This window comes from Camelina sativa, chromosome 2 (genome assembly GCF_030686135.1).
Source record: "Camelina sativa cultivar CO46 ecotype springtype chromosome 2, ASM3068613v1".
Lineage (NCBI taxonomy): Eukaryota > Viridiplantae > Streptophyta > Magnoliopsida > Brassicales > Brassicaceae > Camelina > Camelina sativa.
The window spans coordinates 2901322-2926097 of record NC_141881.1 but is presented as its reverse complement, the minus strand read 5'-3'; the positions used below and the strand labels follow the sequence as shown (position 1 = coordinate 2926097).

General features: G+C 32.8%; 3 protein-coding genes across 55 annotated transcripts; 2 read left to right on the top strand and 1 right to left on the bottom strand.

The window, feature by feature from the left end:
* The first annotated feature begins 4432 nt into the window (after window positions 1–4432).
* LOC104716071 (equilibrative nucleotide transporter 3) lies at window positions 4433–14275 on the top strand. 50 transcript variants are annotated; one of them, XM_087479980.1, is made up of 24 exons: window positions 4433–5047; window positions 5654–5963; window positions 6045–6137; window positions 6582–6622; window positions 7091–7142; window positions 7224–8206; window positions 8380–8471; window positions 8563–8851; window positions 9002–9221; window positions 9453–9478; window positions 9595–9679; window positions 9947–10089; window positions 10172–10366; window positions 10456–10528; window positions 10630–10959; window positions 11041–11147; window positions 12030–12088; window positions 12176–12280; window positions 12379–12534; window positions 12637–12780; window positions 12868–12973; window positions 13063–13235; window positions 13338–13757; window positions 13912–14275. In XM_087479980.1, exons 17-24 carry the CDS (start codon window positions 12059–12061, stop codon window positions 14023–14025), a joined length of 1248 nt encoding a protein of 415 aa, XP_087336106.1. In that variant the 5' UTR covers window positions 4433–5047; window positions 5654–5963; window positions 6045–6137; window positions 6582–6622; window positions 7091–7142; window positions 7224–8206; window positions 8380–8471; window positions 8563–8851; window positions 9002–9221; window positions 9453–9478; window positions 9595–9679; window positions 9947–10089; window positions 10172–10366; window positions 10456–10528; window positions 10630–10959; window positions 11041–11147; window positions 12030–12058; the 3' UTR covers window positions 14026–14275. The 50 variants fall into 50 exon arrangements, with proteins under 50 accessions (XP_087336106.1, XP_087336093.1, XP_087336094.1 ...); XM_087479979.1 differs by having other exon boundaries at window positions 4736–5047; window positions 5454–6137; window positions 8374–8471; ... (2 more) ...; window positions 10630–10825; window positions 10893–10959; XM_087479978.1 differs by having other exon boundaries at window positions 4736–5047; window positions 5454–6137; window positions 8374–8471; ... (1 more) ...; window positions 10630–10825; window positions 10893–10959.
* Window positions 14276–15885: 1610 nt separating this feature from the next.
* On the bottom strand, window positions 15886–19112 carry LOC104716054 (equilibrative nucleotide transporter 3-like). Of its 3 annotated transcripts, none has more exons than XM_087479938.1 (9): window positions 18838–19112; window positions 18684–18734; window positions 18497–18601; window positions 18234–18389; window positions 18009–18152; window positions 17805–17910; window positions 17530–17702; window positions 16662–17078; window positions 15886–16178 (listed from the first exon to the last, which is right to left on the bottom strand). In XM_087479938.1, exons 2-9 carry the CDS (start codon window positions 18723–18725, stop codon window positions 16065–16067), a joined length of 1257 nt encoding a protein of 418 aa, XP_087336064.1. In that variant the 5' UTR covers window positions 18726–18734; window positions 18838–19112; the 3' UTR covers window positions 15886–16064. The 3 variants fall into 3 exon arrangements, with proteins under 3 accessions (XP_087336064.1, XP_087336069.1, XP_010431705.2); XM_087479943.1 differs by having other exon boundaries at window positions 18684–18700; window positions 18838–18959; XM_010433403.3 differs by having other exon boundaries at window positions 18684–18961.
* A 2659-nt stretch (window positions 19113–21771) lies between these two features.
* Window positions 21772–24500, top strand: LOC104716043 (uncharacterized). 2 transcript variants are annotated; one of them, XM_087479935.1, is made up of 2 exons: window positions 21772–22111; window positions 23081–24500. In XM_087479935.1, exon 2 carries the CDS (start codon window positions 23226–23228, stop codon window positions 24267–24269), a length of 1044 nt encoding a protein of 347 aa, XP_087336061.1. In that variant the 5' UTR covers window positions 21772–22111; window positions 23081–23225; the 3' UTR covers window positions 24270–24500. The 2 variants fall into 2 exon arrangements, with proteins under 2 accessions (XP_087336061.1, XP_087336058.1); XM_087479932.1 differs by having other exon boundaries at window positions 21777–22111; window positions 23137–24500.
* The last annotated feature ends 276 nt before the right edge of the window (window positions 24501–24776 follow it).

The window sequence follows — 24776 nt, the reverse complement described above, 5'->3', positions numbered from 1 at the left end:
TATTTATTGTTTCATAAATCTTAGGAAATAATAACAAACTATTTAATTGGCTAAAACTTAATTGTTTATACACAATATTCACTATATAAACAATACTAATTGTATAATATTAAAAATAATTTACATTTTTGGAAAAATTATTCAAGACTTAGTAAGATAATATTTCTTCTAAAGTTAGGAACTTCACAAAAATGGATTATCCGAACAACGATACTATTGTTACCAGTGTTTTGTTGTTTGTTGGAAATTGAATCGAGGATAGAATAGAGAATAAATGTTTTAGTTTTCACATTAATTTGAAAGAGGATGTGTTTGTATAGTAATAGGGTGTTTTTAGAAAACCAAACTTTATAGAATGTTTGAACCTTTAAAAGAGAGAAGGGATTGAGATCAAATATTAGTTATCATAAATTTGCAAGTGTTTCAAAATAATAAGTTAAAAATGAGAAGTAATCTAAACAAAAATGAAAATTGAGGAAAAATAGTGGGTAGATATAAGGCAATGCATAATATTACACAAAATGCCACTGTATTTTAATACAAAATATAATAACAGAATCTTAATATTAATTTGTTGTAACCTGAAAATGATTATCCAAAAAATAGAAAACTGAAATTAAATAATCATGACTGAAAAAATCTCTTAAAATGAGAGCAATTAGGGACTCAAATTTTATTTTATGGAAAACTGATTGAATTCTAATATTATGGAAAACAAATTGGTAATATCTAATAGGGAATAAATAAGTAAGCAATTATCAAATTACTTACATAAAACATCCCACCATTAGATTATATAGGATTAAACTCCAGAAACTAAACCCAGTAATGGATACTCAGAAATTAAAATTTGACTCAAAATTTATGAATTTATAAGAGAATTTTGAGAACACGTAAACATCTACAATCTAACATAATTTAGATTCCTTTCTTGCTTATAAATGTACTAAAAAAAATGGTATCATAACATAATTGTTTTATCTCCCCCCAAAAAAATAGAAAACAATAGTTTCAAAATTGATTTATTGTTAATTATACTATTTATTTTAAAATTATTAGAAATGGAGATAATTTATAGAAGAAAAAAAATCTATATACTTATTTAAGCAATCCTTTAAACAAATAACCCTACTCCATGTAAAATATTACACAAAATGCCACTGTATTTTAATACAAAATATAATAACAGAATCTTAATATTAATTTGTTGTAACCTGAAAATGATTATCCAAAAAATAGTAATTATTAATTTATTAGATTACAAGAAATCATTAATAAAATAATTTCAAAATTATTTAATAAAATTATTTCAAAATTATGTAATAAAATAATTAAACATATTCTATTCATTGTTTCAGAAATCTTAGGAAACAACAACAAACTATTTACAAATTATAAAACTTAAATTTATTTATAAAACTAAGATTAAATATTTACATATCTAAATCATTTAATAATAACAAATATATATTAAAATTAGGATACAACATTGTTTATATTTTTAAAATATATCTATATACTTATTTAAGCTATGTTGTTAAAAATTTAACCAGTTCTGATGTGACATATTACGAAAATGCTATTATATTTTAATTATTCTAATAACTAACAAAAGAAAAGTTTAGATTTGTTTACAAAATAATAAAAGTCTATTTATTGTTTCATAAATCTTAGGAAATAATAACAAACTATTTAATTGGCTAAAACTTAATTGTTTATACACAATATTCACTATATAAACAATACTAATTGTATAATATTAAAAATAATTTACATTTTTGGAAAAATTATTCAAGACTTAGTAAGATAATATTTCTTCTAAAGTTAGGAACTTCACAAAAATGGATTATCCGAACAACGATACTATTGTTACCAGTGTTTTGTTGTTTGTTGGAAATTGAATCGAGGATAGAATAGAGAATAAATGTTTTAGTTTTCACATTAATTTGAAAGAGGATGTGTTTGTATAGTAATAGGGTGTTTTTAGAAAACCAAACTTTATAGAATGTTTGAACCTTTAAAAGAGAGAAGGGATTGAGATCAAATATTAGTTATCATAAATTTGCAAGTGTTTCAAAATAATAAGTTAAAAATGAGAAGTAATCTAAACAAAAATGAAAATTGAGGAAAAATAGTGGGTAGATATAAGGCAATGCATAAAATGATGGTATTATTTCAAATTAAAACATAACTGATTATGTTCATAATTTATTTTGAAATTCCTAATATGAAAACTTAGAAATTTTATGTAATTCAAAAATACCATGATGTTTGAAATAATAAGTGTGAATCTAAGAAAATAATTATAGAATTAGATTAAAACATCTCACAATCTTACGTAGTTTCCAGAAAATAAGCTCAAAATTTTAATTTTATATAAACAATTTTTTAAAAAGTTAAACTAATTTACTTAAATAATACCATCCCACCATCTTATTTAAATTTGATTCTGCTTGTGCCTATGAAAATTATATAAGATTCAAACACAGAGATTAAATCCAAAAATTCAAACCTATAAATTTAATTTAATATTGGTTTAGTTCTAAGATGAAACCAACCACACAATGATATAAGGTGACTCTAGATTCTTGAAGGCTGCATATATTTCTTATTAAAAAATAGAGGAAAAAAATGTTGATAGTTTTTTTTTTTGGGTTTTATGGGTCTTTAGTTAATTAGGTCCAAATTATAGTTAATTAGGTCCAAAGGAAAAAGTACAGGTGTCAGAAAAATAGTTAGCCAAGTGTCATCTCCTTAGCAAAAGTTAAGAAAAACCTTCTCATATTATATAAGATATATATGTGTGTGTGTGTGTGTGCAAATAATATACTTGGATTGATCTCTAATTGGTTTGTTATGCTCTTTTCATGTGGTGGTGATAATGATGAGGAAGCTGTTTACCATGATGGAGGTCTGTTGATACATGAAGGCTCTCTGATTTTATGTTATGCTTCAGAACATAAAGATACGTATCTCACGCCGTTAAAAGGGTATATAGAATCCCACATGCGTAGTAACTAAATTTTTAGAATATCACCACATTGGATGGTAAATGTCATGTGATATATTTGGAGGACAAAGCAGCTGGAACATGTCTTCTCTTTGACAGAAGAACTTGTTCACTACATGCAACAACAGTATTGATGCTGAGACGCCTTATGCCGAAGTTGAGGCTATGAAGATGCGTGCCACTTTCTTTCACCTCAAGCTTCTGAAGGACAACCATATCCATGAAGGTGATAATTTTCTCTGTTGCTAATCAAAAATTCTGTTTCCTACGTTTTGTAGAAATTGACTAACTCATCCATCGTTTTCTTGACAGGCTGGTGAACATATAGCCAAGCCTTATCTTGATGATCCTTCTGCTGTAAGAAAGGTCGAACCCTTCCATGGAAGTTTCTCATGATTAGGGATTCCAGCGTCATTATATGGTAAAAATGATCAGAGATTATGTGCCTTTGCTCTTTGAAATGCCTTATATGCCGTTCATGATGACATGCTCATTTATTATCTTGTGATGAGAAAATGAGAACTTGTGACGTTTTGTAAAGGTGATAGAAAAGTTATGCCTCTTTGAAGTACATATATGAGTAGAAGTAATATACGGTTGAATAGTTAACAAACGGCTTTGTTGTTACAAGTTATGTATCAGGTCCTAAGAGATACAAAGATTGCCGCTCACTGTTCTACTAACAAATTAAAGGTGTATCTTCTTAATTCTATTTCAAATAGTGTCATCTCTCTCTCTGTTTGTTGCCACTTACACATGAGACTGTATCATTTTTGCAGGAGTTATTTTTGTTCATGATCACAGGATGGAGGTCTATTAGTGCTTGAAAATGCTCTGCTTTTGTTCCATACTGCTTTTGCTCTGTGTCACGCAGTTAGGTGGTTTTATAGAATATCACCTGCATAGTAACAATTCACCTCCTTGGTTGGATTTTCTATCATTTCAGTTGGATGGTCAATGTCATGTAATATATGCAGAGGACAAAGCGGCAGGAACTTTTTTACACCAGAAAACAGCAGTGTTGATGCTGATACGCCTTATGCGGAGGTTATGAAGATGCGCTTTGCCACTTTCTTTCACCTGCCTCAAGAGTTTTCCATGTCATGCAGGTGAAAAATCGCTGCGTTGCTAATCAAAAACTAGATTCCTACGTTTTGTAGAAGTTAATTAACCCGTCCATTATTTTCTTGACAGTCTATGAACATAACATAGATGAGATAATCACAATTTTTTCCTTTTGTAACTTGTTCAAATGTTTCGATCAGAAAAGTTGACTTTGAGATGAATGATATCTTCCAGGTTGTTTTAGAGTTACTTACTCGCCTCGGTAGCCCTATACTAGCGGTTTTTCAGTGGCAAGAGTACTTCACAGTTATGGTGACACGACTACCTATAGATCTCAAGAACATGGTAAACACTCGTAAACTCGCAGACCGCTCTATTATTGCAAATCAAAAATTGGTTTTCTACAGTTTTGTAAGTCCATCCTTTATTATCTTGTCAGGCTTGTGAACTTATATTCAAGCTTGATCTTGATGATCCTTCTGCTGTAAGAAAGGTCGAACCTTTCCATGGAAGCTTCCCAAGATAAGGGCTAAGGGCATGTTTATCAGGGGGTTGTAAGGGAGGTTTATAGATTTTAGGTGGGTTAAATTTAAATCAAAAGAAAAGGAAATTAAGAAGAGACTCTCTTATATTACAACCCCAAATCGTTCATAAGAGACTGCAACATGTCCAATTTTCGTTGGTCAACTGAAAAATAGAAAAGGGAAAAAAAAAATTGTTTCTCTCTTTCTCTCTTTTTCTCCCGATCAACTTCTCTCTTTCTCTCCCGTTCAAAGTTTCGATCCGAGAAAGGAAGATCTGCAGATCAAAGTCTCTCTTTCTCCTGATCAAAGTCTCGATTTGAATCAGTAGACATCTTCTCGGAGGCGAGTGTAGCGGTGGCGATTTGAATCGTCGTGGAGATTGTAGCGGTGGCGATTTGAAAGAGTAGGCGATTCCATCGAAAGAGAATGGATGAATTCGATTGAGAGGGTAAGTTTATCATGGGAATAAGTATTATTAGGGTGATTTGAGTTTGGTTGCTTGAAATTAGGGTTGTTTGATGTTTGATTTGAGTTTGTCTTTTTAAGCGATTGATAAGTGATGGTTTAAAGAGATTATGGTTCTTGAGAACCATGTGATCCGATTTGCTCTGTTTGTGTAATGTTTTATAGTGTGTTTGTGTAATGTTTTATAGTGTGTTTGTGTAACGATTTGTAAGTGATGGTTTAAAGAGATGTTTAGACATGATTGTTCTTGTCTTATTATGTGTTAAAGAGATTTTGGTTGTAGTATTATCTAGTCCTTGTGTTTTGTTGTCTTTGTTTGATATTCATTGTGTTATCCACTCCTTGTGTCTTTGTCTTTGTTTTGATATATGTCTCTCTTTTGTATTGAGGTTAAATGGTGCTAGCATGATATTGATGGATTGATGAGAGTAGAATGGTTGGAGCAGATTTGGTTGATCTTGTATTCACTTTTGTATTGAGGTTAAATGGTGCTAGCATGATATTGATGGATTAATGGTGCTAGTTGGTTGTGAAGATGTTTAATGTGTGGTTGGAGCAGATTTCATTGATCTTGTATTCACTTTTCTAGCCTTACCACTTGGATCTGTCTGGGACATCTGTGGAGACAATAATATCACTCTTGGTTGTATTGGGAACGTGTTTAGAAGCTTCAAGGGTTTGAATGAAGAAAATGATGATTCCTCGTTGTCTGCCAAGTGTCTGCTTCCTTCGTATTATAGTTGCCCAAAAACAGTTGCTTGATGTTGTCACTTTGCAAAGAGAAATCTATTATTGTTACAGGTTCTGTCCCAGCCCGGGTGAACCCTTTGGCAGCAGTAGGTTAAGTTTCACTAGAGAGATGCCTGCTTGTCTTACTCTTCAAACCCAAAACATCCAAGGTTTTTAATATAAGAAGTTTTGGGTTTGTGAGGGGATACGCAAGGTATTTGGTAACTGATGATTTGGTCATTAAACTGAAGGACTCGGTTTCGAACATTAGTTTGCTGAAGTTGACCATGCATTTGGCGGAGGAAGATGTCAGAGAACAAATGATCACCATTGGGAAATCAGAGGTATGGTTATTGTCTTCTCTTTTGTGTGTTTTAAGTGTTTGGCCTCGAACACACAATCTAGGAATTAATCATTTTTCCTATTTATGAATTGCACTTCTATTTATTGTAATATGTATTAATGTTTTTATTATGTTTTGTATGTTTAAAAATTAACTAAATGCAATATTTTCTATTTTGATAAAATCTTAAATGTTTACACATTTATACCACTTCTATTCTATTTAAAATTTTTAAATTTCAAAAAAACAATATTTTCAAAAATAAGAGATCCAAAATTAGAACCTACCAATAAAAGAGAAAATTTTATTTAAGAGATCATGGGTTCTTATATTCCAAACAGTACACAATTAATTCATAAAAAATTTAAGAACTCCCCTTATATGAACCCCCCCAATAAACTTGCTCTAAGGGCTTTCAACTGAAATATCTGGTAAATCATATCAGGTGATGCAACATTAAATACTGAGACGCTCAAGCTTAGTGAGGTACACATAATTTTTCTTTCTTTATGTTATCAAGCTTTTCTATTAGAAATTTTAATGCTGAGACTGTTCAACACTTACTTAATTGCCCTGAACTCCCATTTTTCATTGGCAATAATACTTTGCAGTTTTGGAGACATGACTAGTCATCTAAAGACATCAATAGCATAGTAAAGCCTCGTATACTTATTTGCAATCCATCTTCTTTTCCTGCGTTCTCTGTTTTTGAGTATCAAGTTTTCGAAAGCTTTTCTTATAAAACCTTTTATCAGCTGAAATCTAACTATAGGGAATCTGGGACTCTTTATAAAACACTCCAGCATTACCTGCCAAACTCTTTAAAAATTCATTCTTTAGGTGATTACGTACTACTTCTTCCATTTGAGACCTACGATTCTGTGTGTCTGCTCTTTGAAATGCCTTTTTATCGGTCCACTTTTTGTGATAGGCTCATTTATCAATTATGATCAGGTGATAAGAGAGAGAGGTAGCTTTTGAATTCGTATGAATACTCTCAGACCAGGTTTGTGATTATCCTTTTGTCACCATGTGTCTCTTGCCTTGATCATATGCTTAAAAACAAAAACTAACATATTTTCCATAGACTTGTTCGACGACTTTTTTCAGGTTGATAGGTTTGAAACCCAGCAGGTTTGATAAATTTGAGCCTCCTCAAGCCAAGTTGTTAGTGTCTGGTATATAAGTTGTTTTTCATCACAATAACAACACTAGTGCTTCTAATTAGCATTTACCTTGAAAACATGTCTTGTAATAATTAAATCCATTGTGTCTTTGCTATCAATTCTTTATTTGATTATTCTCTGGTTGATTCAGTGAATTCAGAATTGATGTGTTTGCCTGCTTCGACAAGGTTAGGATTTGTAAACGCATTTTATATAGTAACCAATAATTTGATTCATAAATCTTGTTTATATACATTTGTGTATTCAATGCAACATTTTGAGGTGATTCTTCTCATTACTGATTTGGTCTACGTTTCCTGGAGAATTTACAAAAGTAGTATACTAAAGAAAAAGCCAGGGTCATTTAGTCATTCCTTTTGGTCGTGATACTGAAGTTCTATGGAATGATGCTAGGTAGAAGAAGCATAAACCTTTTCATATGCGTCATGTAACTTACTTACATCTCCTAGTGTATATCCTATCTTTGTTACTTGACTGTTATGAGCAATGTTATATGGAGCAGTGTTACCACCATCTTCTGAATTAATGATGTTCCGATGACATTTCACAAGCAGGAAGAATCTGTTTAGGGTGGTGCATGATATTGTTCCAATTTCCTATCAGTTGCTTTGTAGTGTTTCGCTTTTTTCTGTTGGTCTGGACGCTTTCTTGTTGACTCTGCTAAATGTAAAATTAATTGAGTTTTCCTCAGGTGAGAAGTACTTGATTACGTATTATTATTTTCGCTGGTCTGAACCAAGATATGATGAAGATGCAGGCCAAGTTGGACAAGATGAATATTAAAAAGGAAAAGACAGAGGATTATCTAAAGGAGGAGAAACTAGAGGCGCTTAAGGTGGAGCTGACCAATCTTAAAAAGATAAAGGAATTCCAATCTAACATGGTAAACTGGTTCAAGATTATTTTGAAATTAATCATGTGTTACGGAGCTTGTCAATGGTTGTCTCGTTTGAACAAATTACATGATGGAAGTTTCGGCTTAGATTTGAAACTAGTTTTCCTCATTTTCTTTATGTTTGTCCTTAATATACTGATAAAAATTTGGTAAAGTAATAGGAGATGGAGTTGGCCAAACTGGAAAGTGAGTTGAGAAGCCTGTTTAGGTGATATATGCATTACCAATGGAGAAGGATCTCGAGGTTGAAAAGGTAGCTCAATATAATCCAATCACTATGTTAAGATCTTAGGTTGTACCGTGAGCTCACAGGTTTGAGTTATGATCTATCATATTTCTTATAGCTAAAGAAAGAGGTAGTCAACGTAGCGCACCAACTAGAGAAGACTCATACTAAGATAGAGGATCCTCGAAGAATGGTTGGAGAAGAAAAATCAACCAGGAAAGAGACACTACCAACAAAAATCAGTAGATTTAAATATTTGTTATCATTCATTTGTTCGTTTTGCATAAAGTGTAGATATTCTTTTACTGTCAATTATTAATACGTCTTTTTCCAGGTTCTGATGGAACATTAATACCCTAAGCTGAGGGTTCGCAGTATAGGGGACTCTGAGAATACAACACCACTAAGTACTATATCAGCTCACTGCAGTATATCTTCTCTAATTCCTACATTAGAATATGAGATTATGCTGATGACTATGGTTTTATGTTATCCATTTTTTAAAAATCCAATTTTAGACTAATAAGATTTTGCTTTTATTTGTTTTACCATTTTAGGTGATAGATGGCGATTTTGTTTGTTTGAAATAATTGAAACTGAAAAGAGAAGTGTTGCACATTTGGATATGTGAAGAAAGCATTTGATCATATTATTAGAGAGATATGTAAGGATTAGAGTGAATAGAATCAAATGTTTTATATTGTCAATCCGTGTGTGGATTATTTATTTTTCTTTAAAGATACCAAGAAAGAGCTTATAACTGGAATATAACATAAGGTAACTCATGCTCTTAACTTTTCTTTACATTAATTTTTTTGTTGATTTTTTTCTGACACGAGATGAAGATGCATTGTTTAGTCTATCATGATTGAGTAAAACAATTTTCTTAATATGTTTTGTGAAAGTTGAATTCTATTAGTAGATAACCTTATCTTTGGTTTAAACTCCTAGTCGGATTGTCACTTTGTGCTATTGACTTTGTTTGTCTCTGTTTTATGCCCTTCTCAGTCTTGTGCAGGTTCATGGGGTCTCAGGTGTGCATGGATCACTTTTTGTGGACATTTCTCACGTCTCCAAATATTAACTACAAATACCTTTTCCATAGTTATTATTATCGTATGGGTGAATTACATATGTTTATCTCATGCAGCCATGAATACCAGCTGACTATGGGAGCGTTATGGAAGCAAAGCATCTTAGTTACACTGGAAAAAAGTTGGTGACATGTCTATAAGGTAAAAAAAAAAATATAAAGCCCGATACTCCGATAGCTTGCTTTTGATGTGATGGTGACTGGTGTTTGAGATTCTCTGCTAGGTAATGTCTTGAAGCATGGATCATAACGTGTCACAGAAGAGATTAAAGATTGTAAATATCAAATTTTGATATGACCACATAGGGCTCATAGTAGTAAATTATTGTTAGATGGATACAATCTTTTCTTTTTGTATCCCTGATGTTGGTTTCTTACTGATGGAGTTTATCTATTTCCCATGTGTCAGACATTATCTGGTCTTCAGTATAGTGATTCTTGATTGAAAGGATGGTGGACGTTTCAGTTATGATATATCTCCACTTCTTATAGGTTTAGAAAGAGTTAGTCCAACAAGTAGAGACACCATCAACATAATCACTTGAGTGAAAGGTCTGTAATATTCACTCGTTAGTTTTATAGAAAGCGTGGATATCCTTTCACTGCCAATTATTAATTTCGTCTTTTTTCCAAGCCCAAGCTGGAGGTTCCCCGGTACATGGGAGAAGACGAAACCAAGAAGTCTATATCAGCTCACTGCTGTAGTATATATCTCCAAGATCAACTGAGTACAATTATGAAGAGAAATGCCTCCCCTGCTTTCAAATTTCAGGATAGATTTTGCATCAAGTAGCATGTTTATGCGGGTCAGGACAGAGAGGGCGTTATGGTACACCGCTCTCCCTCTTTATATTTATTTGTCATTAAGAGTTTGTTATCTTGTGAAGAGATGTTCTATTTCTTCATTGGTTGTATCAGAGATACTTACTCTACGGGATGAAGGTCTGTTAATGCTTGAAAGTTCTCTGCTTTTGTTCTAGACTACAAAACAGTAAGATACATGTGTCACCCAGTAAGTTAGGTGGTTTTAGAGAATATCATCTTGATAGTAACAAACAATTCACCTCGGTTTTTTTTTTACTATCATTTCAGTTAGATGGTCAATGCCATGTGATATATGCTGAGGACAAAGCGGCAGGAACCTGTCTTCTTTTTGACATAAGAACTTGTTTACGACATACAACATCAGTGTTGATGTTGTCATGTTGATTCCTGATACGCCTTATGCGGATTTTGAAGTTATGAAGATGTGCGTGCCACTTGACTTGATCTTAATGATCCTTGTACTGTAAGAAAGTTCGAATCCTTCTATGAAAATTTCCAGCGTTATATGGTAAAGCTGATCAGAGATACAGATACGCAGCAACATGAAATGATACTCGCATGATTCTTCTCGGCTACGAACATAACATAGATGAGATAGTAATTGCAATTTTTTTCTTTCTAACTTGATCAAATATGTTGATTAAAAAAAATGACTTACAGATGACTCATATCTTCCAGGTTGCTAAAGAGTTACTCGCCTCGGTAGCCATAATCTCCCATTTTTCAGTAGCAAGAGTACTTCGCAGTTCTGGTGACACAACTACCTTATAGATCTTAAAAACATGGTAAAAAATTCATAATCCCTTTTCTTTTCCTGCGTTTTTTGTTTTGAGTTTCAAGTTTATTAAAGCGTTTCTTACAAAATAGTGGAATAAGAATTTATGGAATCAAATTTCTTCTAAAAAACTAATTTCTACATATAGATATATAATTGAAAAGGTCAAATGGTTTTTTTTTAAAAGAAGTTAGGTACAAAATGAATCATTAGTCACTATGTATTGTATTTAAAAAATATGAATAAACAGTACAAATTAGCTAAATCATGATACACTGAATAAACAGTACAATTTTGAAGTGTTTCAAAATTCATACATAACTTTAATACTTCATAACGAGAATTCGAATCATAATTTGTTTTACGGTTTTAATGGAGTTTCTGTTTTCTTTTTGAAAGAACTTTTTTTATAATTATTATAAACGGATTTTTGTGTGTCATGAATCAGCTTATAAATTGTTTAGTATGCAACTTTTTATGTAACTGTGTTCATGTATTGGACTTCCTGACAGACCCCAATTGTCATAATTTTATTTAGTTTAGTCATATTTGGTTTTATTTGGATTTTGACCATCAATGTCTAGAAAACAAAAATGTCCATTTAGACATATCCATTTGGAACTAGACAGCCCATTTGTATTAGGGTATGCCAACCTTTGGAGTCTTATTATTCTATCTCCTCAAATATGTCGTCAAATCTTAAAAATCTGTAATTATTTTACTCGCTCAATCATCTGCATGTTGTATGAATCTTGTTCTGCTCGTAATTAATTTAATAAACTCTCGTGTGCTAAAGTCCAAGTAAGTACCCATAGCTTTTGCTCCCGAAAAAAAAAAAAAAAAATAGTATAAACATCGTAATGATCGATCCAATTCTTGAATTCTGAAACAGGGCTACTTTATTTTAAACTCTCCGTAACTATGGTGGATCAAACTCCTGAGAATCTTCAGGTAAGTATCCACAAAATCCAAAACACAGATCAAATCTTTCATCGTTTTATAAGTTTGTTTTATATATGAATTCACAAAAACAAACAGGGGAAGTATAAAGCAATGGTTGTTTGTTGTATTCTTGGAATCGGATCTCTCGTTTCTTGGAACAGTATGCTCACTATCGCTGATTACTACTACCAAGTTTTTCCGGTTCGTTTTTGGTTTTGTTTTGGTTAATTCTCAGATTCGAAATTGGTTTTTAAAATTTTAGTTATCAATTATAGTTGAAAAATGTATGTTTTCTGTAGGATTATCATCCTTCAAGGGTACTAACACTTGTTTACCAACCAATTGGGTTTGCAACAATCATGACTTTCACATACCACGAATCTAAAATCAGTACTCGAAAACGTATCATGACCGGTTACATCCTATTCACAATATCCACATTATTGCTCATAGTCGTAAGTTTTAATTCAAAAGTCTTATAGTAACATTAATCTTTCTTATGGAATTGAGTTTTTATTATGGACTCAAGAATCTATTTTTTGAAAAAACAAAAACAGTTGGATTTGACAACAAAAGGACGTGGTGGAGTCGGACCATATATATGTTTATGCGCAGTCGTTGCTTCTTTTGGCTTTGCTGATGCTACCGTTCACGGAGGAATGATCGGTGATTTATCATTGATGTGTCCTGAACTAGTTCAGGTTTATACATTTTAGCAGACTCTCAAAAATCCTTGTTTAGACTGACCGGAGTTTACATGATATACATCTTCATGCTTTTCTTTGTAGTCATTCATGGGGGGTATGGCTGTAGCTGGTGCCCTAACATCAGCGCTAAGGCTAATGGCTAAAGCAGCTTTCGATAAATCAAACGACGGTCTACGAAAAGGAGCGAGTGAGTTTAAAATTTTGAAAACTGATAGAAACTAACTCCAATCATCAAAGTGTTTAATTATAAGTTTGTTTGTTTTTTTCATTCTGAAGTGATATTCTTAGCAATCGCAACAGTCATAGTGTTACTCTGTGTGATGTTATACGCCTATGTGTTCCCAAAATTCCCCATTGTTAAGTATTACCGGAGAAAAGCTGCTTCTGAAGGTTCCAAAACTGTTTCTGCTGATCTTGCTGCTGCTGGTATCCAAAATCCATCAGATTTGGTAACTTCAGAGTTCAGAGCATCTATCTTTCCTTTTTTTCGTTTTTTTTTTTAATATTCTTCACTCCTAAACAGTCTCAATTGGCTTCTTGATTCCATGCAGACTGATGATGATGATTCCAAGAATCAAAGGCTAAGCAACAAAAAGCTGTTGATTCAAAACATAGATTATGCAGTGAGTCTGTTCCTCACCTACGTATGTACATTATCCATTTTTCCCGGGTTCTTATATGAGAACACTGGAAAACATGGGCTAGGAGATTGGTACGCGCTTGTCCTTGTAGCAATGTACAATTGTTGGGATCTGGTTGGGAGGTACACGCCGCTGGTGAAATGGCTCAAGATTGAGAATAGAAAAGCGATCAACTTCGCAGTTTTATCTCGTTATTTCCTAATTCCGGCGTTCTACTTCACCGCAAAATATGGTGATCAAGGATGGATGATTATGCTTGTTTCTGTTTTGGGATTGACAAATGGACATCTCACTGTTTGCATTATGACTATTGCTCCTAAAGGCTACAAGGTAATCTATATCAACCTTTTCCTAAGTAGAGATTTAAGATTTTGATTATTTAAACGCGAATATAAACAAATACAATCTTTGCGTTAAGGACAAGTAATCTAACATTTTCTAGTTTTGTAACAAAAACAAAATTTGGGTTTTGATTTTTTTGAAGGGTCCGGAGCAGAATGCGTTAGGGAACTTGCTGGCGATGTTTCTGTTAGGAGGGATATTCGCAGGAGTCGCTTTGGATTGGTTATGGATTATTGGTAAGAAGAATGCCTTTTGATTACAAGGTATAAAGCTGGAATTACTAATGAATAACAAACCTTAATCACGTATCTGCTTAATTAAGGATTTAGTTTTAACTGATAATTAAACTACTTCTATAACATATAAGCTTGTAATAGTAGTTTTCTAGATTATATAACTAAGTAGAAGATGTATAAAAGGTTTAACTCATGAAAGAGATGATCATAGTAGATACCTTGTGACTTTGTAAGTGTTTCCTGAAAATAGAAAAACATAATTGAGCGCAACGCTGGTGTAAATTGCTTTAATCCAATCCATTCAATAATAGAATGAAAGAATGAAAAAACGAAATCACATCAACGCTGCACTCAATGATGTTCATTCAAACCCAGGAAAATAATATATGTCTTCTTGCTTTTCCGATCACCTTGGAATTGAACAGAAACATAATTTTTATAAGACATTACAATGCTCTGTGTTGGTTTAAAAGCAGTACAATGCTTGTTTGTACTACTGTGTACTATTTACAAACCGTACTACAATAGTACTCATATTTTGAGGTTCCAAATGTATTTTTGTTTATAAACTTATAAAGAATGAGTTTGCCAAAAAAAACAAAAAAAGACTTACAACAAATGAAACTTATAAGTATGTCTTTAGATTTTGTGTAAATAAAAAAACATTGTTACACGATTCTTAATTAGAATTTAGAATAATCCAAGTTTGTGTAATGTACTAATGATCGGTGTTCTTGTGTACTACAGCGAAACACCAACTTTGTGTGTACTACACGAGATCATCTCTACTTCGTCGACCTCGTAATATGTTTAGTCCCTTTTTTATGGCTTTTTAGGACACCAACCTTAAGTTGCTCTACCTACTTTAGTGAATTCGAAGCAAATCTCTAGGATCGTAAATACAAATTCCCTCCCTTTTGTACTCTCCTCAAAAGGGAATGTTACACAACAACTAGAGCAGATTCGTAGAGAGATTGATGACCTTTGACAAATAATGGTGTTGTGTTCACTACTTTGTTTTACAAAAAGCTTAAATATTATTTCACTTTACAAATGTTTTTAAAATTATCCTGAAGGATCTTTATATAGCAAGTTTAGTTAAGTTTCCAGAAAACCTTAGAAATCAATCAAAACGAAAAAAATAACAGTTAATTAGGACAATGTTACCAGAACCAGAACAGTTGTTCACATATCACTCTCACTCAAATTAATGATTACGTACAGAATACAAAACGACTACTACACATTTATTTATTTTCATGTTAAGTCGAACAAAAAAAAAGGTCTTCTTCATACATTTTGCTTGATGTCTGTTACGACTTTAAATCAGGTTATAAATTCATAATTATGAGTCTATGACTAAACATGGGATTATTATAATGATGCCTTGTTCGTCAAAACACATCGAATGTGTACTATTCCCCGACTTTCAAAATTATGTGCTATATATCATTAACACACATTCCTGTGATTTTTACAAATATATATACTCATTCACCTAATTTAACCAATTTTTATGGTCATTTAGTGCAATTACTCTAAATAAAAACACAATCTCAAAGAAACAGTCACAAGTATAGTGCAAATCTTCAAGGTTTGACGTATTAGAATTTTAGAATAAGACTCGATCGTGTTAAATGCTAAAATGTTTAAATAAGACTCACAAGTATTATAAATTTTATAATAAGACTGAACCCTCTTGTTTAATAATTCATTCCAGTTCAATGATGTTTTTCATCATATCGTTTTTTACCTATGTATGAGTATTTTTCAAATTGAATATTAGGGTTTTAGTTTTCCAGGGTCTAGGATCCCAACATGTACTTTTGGTCCTTAATTTAGTTCGACCTCGTAGTACTGCTACCGAAACACAATAAAGTATACTCTTGCGGGTGAAGAAACAGACTTAAAACATGATCGACTTTAGACACTTACAAGTTACAGGATATAGATTGATTTTTGAGCGGAATGACAAAATAATAATAATAATAATCTCCAGTTACATGGAAATGCTCATAATTTCGTTTATTTTTATGTGATCAAGAATCTTGTTCATAACTCAAAAGACATTCTTCTTACCAATAACCCATAGCCAATCCAAGGCAACTCCGGCAAATACTCCTCCTAACAGAAACATTACCAGTAAATTCCCTAACGCATTCTGCTCCGGACCCTTCACAAAACACACACCACGACAAAATCAGAACAAATCTGTAGAGGTTGATTGTTTATAATTGTGTTCGTATTTAAAAACATTGTGCTAGCGTATATAGTTTTCAGAAAATACAACTTTTAATTTTGTCGCAAAGAACATAGAACTTTTGCATCTTTATTTGGTAACTGTGTTTATTTTTGAATAAAAACACACCATTCTAGGACCTTTAATTTTCTCAAAAAAAAATCGTTACTAAATAAGTAAATATAAATGCAAACGTAAAACGCAAGAAGGAGAAAAGAGGAACCTCATTTTCGAGTTTCATGGCTACGTTTATAGTTTGCAAAAGAACGTAATAGAATTGAATAATTAAATATTAATTTTTATAAAGGTTCAAAGTTCAAACACATAATAAGATTTCTTATAAACCAATGAAAGTGTCTCGTTTGCTTATACGAAAAATAAACATTCTCTATTTTAGGAAAGGTGAAGTTAGGTTACCTTGTAGCCTTTAGGAGCTACAGTGAGAATGCAGACACTGAGATGTCCATTAGTCAGTCCCAAAATAGAAATGAGCATAATCATCCATCCTTGATCACCATATTTTGCAGTGAAGTAGAACGTTGGAATGAGGAAAAAACGCAACAAAACGGCAATTGTGAGTCCTTTTCTATTCTCAATTTTGAGCCATTTTACCAGCGGTGTGTACCTTCCAACCATATCCCAACAATTGTACATCGCTATTAGAACAAGCGCGTACCATGTGCCTAGTCCGTGTTGTCCCGTGTTCTCATATAAAAACCCGGGAACAATGGATAATGTCAAAAGGTAGAGGAGGAATATATTCATTGCATAGTCTGTGTTTTGAAGCAACAACTCTTTGTTGCTTAGCCTTTGATTCTTGGAATCATCATTAGTCTGCATAGAGAACCAAGAAACAAAAAAAAAAACTTAAAAGTAAACGGAAAATGAGAAATAGAAGATTCTTGAAAATTATCTTGTGAGGAACTGTGAGCTTACAACTTATAAACCAATTGGTTTTGAAAAAGGTTCACTATAGTCGTACAATGTGGGATACTTTTACCTGCCCATGCACTTAAGATGATGGCTTTTTTGGTTCATTATCTTGCTTCAAATACTACTTTTTGGATCATTTATACTCGTTTTGAGTTTACTAGGCTCTGTTACTATGTCAAGATTAATTTCTACCACAAAATCATCATTAGTGAGTGGAAACACTAATATGCTCTATACTACCGTTGAATCATCTCCAAAATTGATATAGGATATTAGACCATATATATATGTTAAGGAAATATTTATTCTTGAGGATCTGATTATCGGAGGATTGTTAAAGACTTAAAGTTACCGATTCTGATTGGTTGAGGATACCAGCAGCAATAAGATCAGCAGAAACAGTCTTTGATCCTTCAGAAGCGGCTTTACTTCGGTAGTACTTAATAATGGGAAGTTTTGGGAACACATACGCGTATAAAATAACGCACATAAACTCTATGAATGTTGCGGTTGCTAAGAATATCACTGCATAAAGGAAAGAAGAAAAGAAAGAACTAAAGTTTTTAAGCACTTGAAGCTATAAAGTTTCAGATTTGAGATCTTCAAAATAAAAAAAAATTAACTCACTTGCTCCTTTTCGTAGACCGTCATGTGATTTCTCAAAAGCTGCTTTAGTGATTAGCCTAATTGCTGATGTTAGAGCACCAGATATAGCCAAACCGGCCATGTATGACTAGAAAGAAGCAAGAAGATATATAACCTAAGCCGGTTAAGTCAAACCAGACAACGTAAACCTTACGATATCTCTAATTTTGTAAAAAGGTATAAAACCTGGATGAGTTCAGGGCACATGAATGATAAGTCTCCCATCATTCCTCCGCGCACAGTAGCGTCCGCTAGTCCAAACGAAGCAACAATTGCGCATAAACCAATGTAAGGTAACATCCCACCGTGTCCTTTTGTTGCCAAATCCAACTGTTACAAATTTTAGAGACAATATCCCATAATCAGAATCCGGTTTTTTAAAATTTTTTATAAAAGTAGACCTGAACTTACAACAATGAGCAAGAATGTAGATATTGTGGATAGCATGTAACCGATCATGTTACGCTTTCGGGTATTGATTTTTGATTCGCGGTATGCGAAAATCATGATTGTTCCAAGTGCAAAAGGTTGATATACTACTGTGAGTACCCTTGAAGGATGGTAATCCTATGGAACCAAGAAACATATAATTCAACTTTTTAGTTTGATATAACCAAGACATCAAGTTTCAAAAACCAATTTTGAATCTGAAATCAACCAAAACGAAACAGAACCGGAAAAACGTAGTAGTAATAATCTCCAATTGTGAGCATACTGTTCCAAGAAATGATAGTTCCGACTCCAAGAATATAGCAAACAGCCATTGCTTGATACTTTCCCTATGGGATACATAAACAAGGATCTGAGGAAAGAAATTGTTATAAGAGTTTAGATCTGAGTTCTGGTTTAGTGGAAACTAACCTGAAGCTTTTCAGGAGCTTGATTTTCACAACTATTCACCATTGTTATACTCTTCTCAAATAGTTGCAGATAACGCATATTAATGTTATATACTAGTGAATGTATTTAACACAATACGACGTTTGATCAAGATAGTATGCACGAACGTACTTACCTGAAACTTAGCACAAGAGACTTCGGAGAGTCAATGTGTTTGTTTATTTATTGAATTTGTGCGCATAGGTTTGAAGTTTGACAAAGGATAAGACTCAGAGAAGTGAGAAGTGTTAGAATGTTATAATAAGACCAAGAATAATTAGAATTCTATACAAGACTCAGAAGTGTTAGAACGTCACATCGTTAATATTGAGCTGTTTATTGTACTTATATTATTCATTTTGGAGGAAAAGGGAAAAGAACGAAAGCTTGTAAGTTTCCATGTTTTCCGTTGGCTAGATTAGAAGAAGACAATGGTTGATGTAGGTAGGTGTTATAACGGATATGTGAGAAAACATTGTAGAAAACGCAAATAACACCACAAATTAGTGTAGTTCATTAATGAAAGTGAGTTTACGTACACGGGTGGTGAAGACATAATTATTAACTAATGGGGACAAAGTGTTCATAATAAAATGTGGGAAAGTAGTTAAAGTGTAATTCAATCCTAAACCCTATTTGATCTACGAGCTTTTCGGTTAATAGAGAACCTCAGAGACGAATCACTCCCTCTAAAATTTTGCGAGTGTAAGTTTAAGTTAATAACATCGTCTGATCGTCCCATACAAGATTATTCCCATACGGTCCGGTCAGGTGGGGACGTCTACTACACTTCCTCATCGGATCCTCAAGTTCTTATGTACTTTTTTCCTTAAAAAAATGCTAAGAATCTAAAATAAGATGTGTCATAATTTGCTTATATGTATATTTATATATATATTAGCTTACGTTAAAGGAAAAAAAAGATAATATATTGTAAATATTTTCTTGTCATATCCCCCAAATAAACAAAACCTTACTAACGGCGACGCCATGAAAAAAAATCATTTTCCTTGGTCAATTTTTTCTTTTCGTTATCAATTTATTATATAGTCGACCTAAAACGTCATCCAGATATAAATCGCAACTAAACAACCTACAGAGACATTAATTTTAATTAACTTTAAAGGAAATAATGATTAGTAGTAATCGCCTGTCGTAATAACCAACTCAGCTCAATGTCATTATTTTTTTCTTCCGTCGCTAAGAGTAATTGAATAGAATAAAGTAAGGAATTTTGTTTTCATTCTTTGTTTATTTTTTTTTGGTGCCGACGTCAAGAACCTTGTTGAAGATTAAATATATATATATATGTTACGTACGAATTTTGAGTATATAAATGTTATCTTAAATCGTTAAACCACAATATATATATTTATTATTTTGTGGAGTCAAATGAATATTGTGAATGATCAGGAGCATCTAACTTCTGGCTGATAACTATCTGACGGCTGCGATGCGTCTGTCATATGATATGGAATCACGACCTGTAGTTCTCATAGACTACTATTATTTTAGCCATTTTCTATTTATAGATTAATGCTCGTAAAAAAAAAATTGTTGTATGAATTAGTTATGTTGGACACAAGATTTTTGATTATAGTTTTTATTGTAGTTGAGGAGGAAAAAAGAGAGAAGATAAATTTTTTAAAGTTAGCGTATAAAAAATGAATACTAAAACTATTGGGTTAAATACTAGATAATTGTAAATTATATGTAAAAAATTGTTATCAAAGTATCGTTGTTAATGTATATATTATGCGGTAACTGGAACAATAAATATATATTATAATCTAATTAAAATAACAATATATTTCAAATAATGAAAAGAGCTTCAATTATTTTAAAATATAATTTTTGTATATTGTAGAAAGAATTTGTTTATTAAAAATATATCGTACATGTAAATTCATCTATAATAAATCTAAAATCTCTGATGAAAAATGTGTTAAATAATAATTATGTATAAGAGTTTTTCATTGTTAATTAAATATTATTTAAATAGCTAAACAATATGATTAGATCAAATATTCTAAATGATGTTATAATATGTTCAGATTATCAAAAAAATATGAGGACTGTAAAAAAAAAAATACATCCATTAGAATCACCATTAATGGACAGGTAGAATATGTTACTCCTTCTGTTTTAAATTACTTGTCGCTTAAGATTTTTCACATAAGTGAAAAAAAAAACAACTAAATTTTCTATTTTACCTTTTTTAATATACTTTAATTTTTTTTGGTAAATACACTAAAACAGTAGAAATAAACTTGATATTTTTACCAAACATATGTATTAGAAATAAATAAAAAAGACAACTATTATAAAACAAAATTTTTAGTCTAGAACGACAGGTTAAAAAGATGAAAAATAGTATTTAAAAGTTAAAACCACCCGGAATCAAAGGTAAATGAAGTGACATTAGTGCAGTGGGAGAAAGTAAGTCTATTTGTAGAAGGCACCATCACACCCGAGATCGAATCTCGGCTCCTACTACTCTGTAGTAGGAATTTGGCTAATGGACCGGCGCTAGTTGTGGTCCAATGATAGAAAAAAAAAAGAAAAAAACCACCTAAACCAAATACAAGTATACAGCCCTTATAAATATACTTTACCTACTCTAATTTTTGCTTTTAAAATTTCCACTACAGTATCATTAGAATAATTCAATACGTTGTAATTTTTGCCAAATTAAACTTTTGATTATAACATTGATTGTCGAAATCACTTCGGTATTGTATACTAACGTATGCATTATACGATGCTCTCACGATTACAAATCTCCAATATTAATCGAGATCGATTTTAGTTTGACATTTATATACAGTCTCTCAATTGGTAAAATCTTGCCTAGAGATCCTCTCATTCCAATAAATGAAATTAAATTATGTACATAATAGTATATCTCTATCTGATTTGGTTAATAAATACTATATCAATTCGGTTTAAAACTTCCGGTTAAGTAGCCTACTACGTTGTAATGATGCGGGGTACATGACGGTCCCGTATCTCTAACATATGCTCTTCCCGAACATTCACCTTTAATAATTATATGGTCGTTCGTTGTATCATATGTAATCGAATCAAAAAAAAAAAAAAAAAAAAAAAACATAAATCCCCAAATTACCAAAATCCTCGGCGACGACAAAGAGGAGAGAGAGAGAGAGAAAAAAAAACAATGGCTTCTTCGATCCTTCCGCCGGAGCTGGACAACGACTCACTTGCATCATCGCCGAGATCGGAGTACGATAGTCAGCCACGTGTACGGTTCATGTGCACTTTCGGAGGAAGGATCTTGCCTCGTCCACCTGATAACCAGCTCTGTTACGTCGGCGGTGATAATCGTATGGTCGCTGTTCATCGTCACACTACTTTCGCCTCTCTCCTCAGTAAACTTGCTAAACTCTCCGGTAAGCTCTTTTTTTCCCCTTAATCTCATCTCATTCATTCTCCTCGTTGTAATCGTATGGTCGCCGTTCATCTGATTCATGTCATGATCTTTGTTTTTTTAATTTGTATGAGTTGATAATTTTAAGTTTTCGATCCTGAAAAATTATTTAGTACTAGTAGTAACGTTTTGATGCAGCATAGATCACAATTAGTTTGTTAGACTTAGGCCAACTATGAAAAGTTTAGATTATGATGAATGAATTATTGGTTTTTTTTGCAGCTTTTTTTGAAATTAATATTTATAAAAATTTGGCAGATGGTTATTGGCCACAAAAGTCTGGCATATTGCTGGAAAGTATTAAATTTTAATTAATGTGTTTTTTTTTGTTCGATCGTTTCATTTTGCACGATCCTAAAAGATTATCTTCGACTGGGAATATTTTGATTTCAATGATTACTACGTTTTTAAAATAGAAAAAGATTTGGGTTTTTTAGAACAAGTTTTATACCGATCACTATCAGAACTATTGGATATAAATCTTTTTGTCAACTATGTAAATAAATGAATTATTTGTTTATTTTAAACATTTTTGCAGCTTTTTTTTAGAACCAAAAAATTAATTTGAGTAAAACATATTATTGTTGGAAATTGGGCAGATATTTTTATTGGGTGCAACATTTTGGAACTTTGCGGAAAAGTATTTAATTTTTTACTTCAAAATAAATTGATTTTAGAAAAATAATAATACTCCCTCTGTATCAGAATACTTGATGTTCTAGAATTTTTTCTTGTATCATAAAGGATGATTTTCTGTATACTTTTATCAATTAATACTAAGAAATTACAAATTTCAAAAATCATTAAATGAGAATTTAAAAATTTGATGAAATACTATTAGTTAATAATTATAAAAAGATGTTATTATAAATGAAGAATACATTTATTGCTAAACATTAAATGTTTTTTTTAATTCATGTAAAAATTCTAGAAAATCAAGTATTATGATACAGAGGGAGTAATAATGATGGGAATATATTGGATAAGGTAAAAGCAACATAAGCGTGAAGTACCAGCTACCAAACGAAGATCTTGACGCGTTGATCTCCGTATCAACGGACGAAGATGTAGAGAACATGATGGACGAGTACGACCGCGTCGCACTCAATCAAAACCCACGCGCCTCTCGTCTTCGTCTCTTCCTCTTCACCAATAACGTCGCCGGTGAAGAAGATAACGATAGTCGAGCTAGCAGTATCAGCTCACTCCTCGACAGCTCTGTTAACCGGGAGCAATGGTTTCTCGACGCTCTCAATCTCGGCTCCTCCGCCGCCGCTACCGCCGGTTCTAACGGCGGTTCCGGTAGAGTGTTCGAGCGGGTGAGATCTGAAGTCTCGTCGATCGTTTCGGAGGTTCCTGATTACCTCTTCGGATTGGATAATTTCGATGAAACTGCTCCGCCGCATGAGCTTCGTGATCGTGATCCTAGAGCTAAGATCCGGCGAGAGGTTTCGACGCTTTCTGATCCTGGTTCGCCTCGCCGTGATGTTCCTTCGCCGTATGGCTCGACGTCTTCGGCTCCTGTGATGCGATCATCAACACCGGAACTTCCACCGCCGGGTTTAACTAAACCGGAAAGTCCTGAACAGGTTTCGACTCCGAAATCTGATCCTCAACCGGAGCAAGTAATTCAACAGACTAGTCTCCCGGTTAACTCTCAGTGGCAATACGCCCCTGGTCCACAGGTTCATTACCAGGGTCATCCAGTTCACCAAACACCGGTTTATTACGTTCCTAATTCGGTTCAACCAGGAAATCATATGGTTCAACCAGGAAATCATATGGTTCAACCGGGTAATCATATGGTACAACAAGGCAATCATATGGTTCAGCCGGTTCCAATGCCAGCTCAGTATCTTCAACAATACCATCAGGTTCCAATGGGATACCACCAACCTCAGCCTCATCAGATGACTGGTCCGGGTCAAGTATACGGTGGAACGGTTAGGCCGATGATGATGGCAGTTGATGGAGTTAATCGGACAGGTTATTATGGAATGAAACAACCCGGTCCAGTTCAAATGTATCATCATCACCCTGGTATGGTTGTTCCTGGCGCAGAAGAACAACAACAATACAGAACCGAGACGGATTCGGATCCGGGTCGGGCTTCTTCTTAGCTGGTTGAAGAAGAGATATGAAAATGATCAAACTCGGGTTTTTGTCATTTGGAGTCGTGGTGGCTCTTTGTTACTGTGTGAACTGTGTAATAAATATTTTTGTTGTTGTTTTCCTACTTTTCTATAATTATATTTTTTTGTGGGTAATTTTTGTATTACAATACGAACTATGATGAACAGTCGATCCAGATAATAATATTATAATCTATCAATAATGAAGTACATTTGCTACTTGCTACACTTATTAATTCTGGTCAACTTGGTTACTATAGATTTTTTTTTTCTATAGTGGAAAAGATGTATGCAGAAAAATGTCAAACGTACGAATTTTTAGCGAGGTCTGATTTGTGGGTGGTGTGATGTGAAGTCTTGTTTCATCTCTGACGGGTTTCAAACTTTCTATGGCGTAATCGTCTCTCTGTTCCGACAAGTTTTTAACTCAAAACATATATTTTAGTTAGTCAACCAAAACTTTTCTTTCCACAATTGGTATTATAACCAAAACTT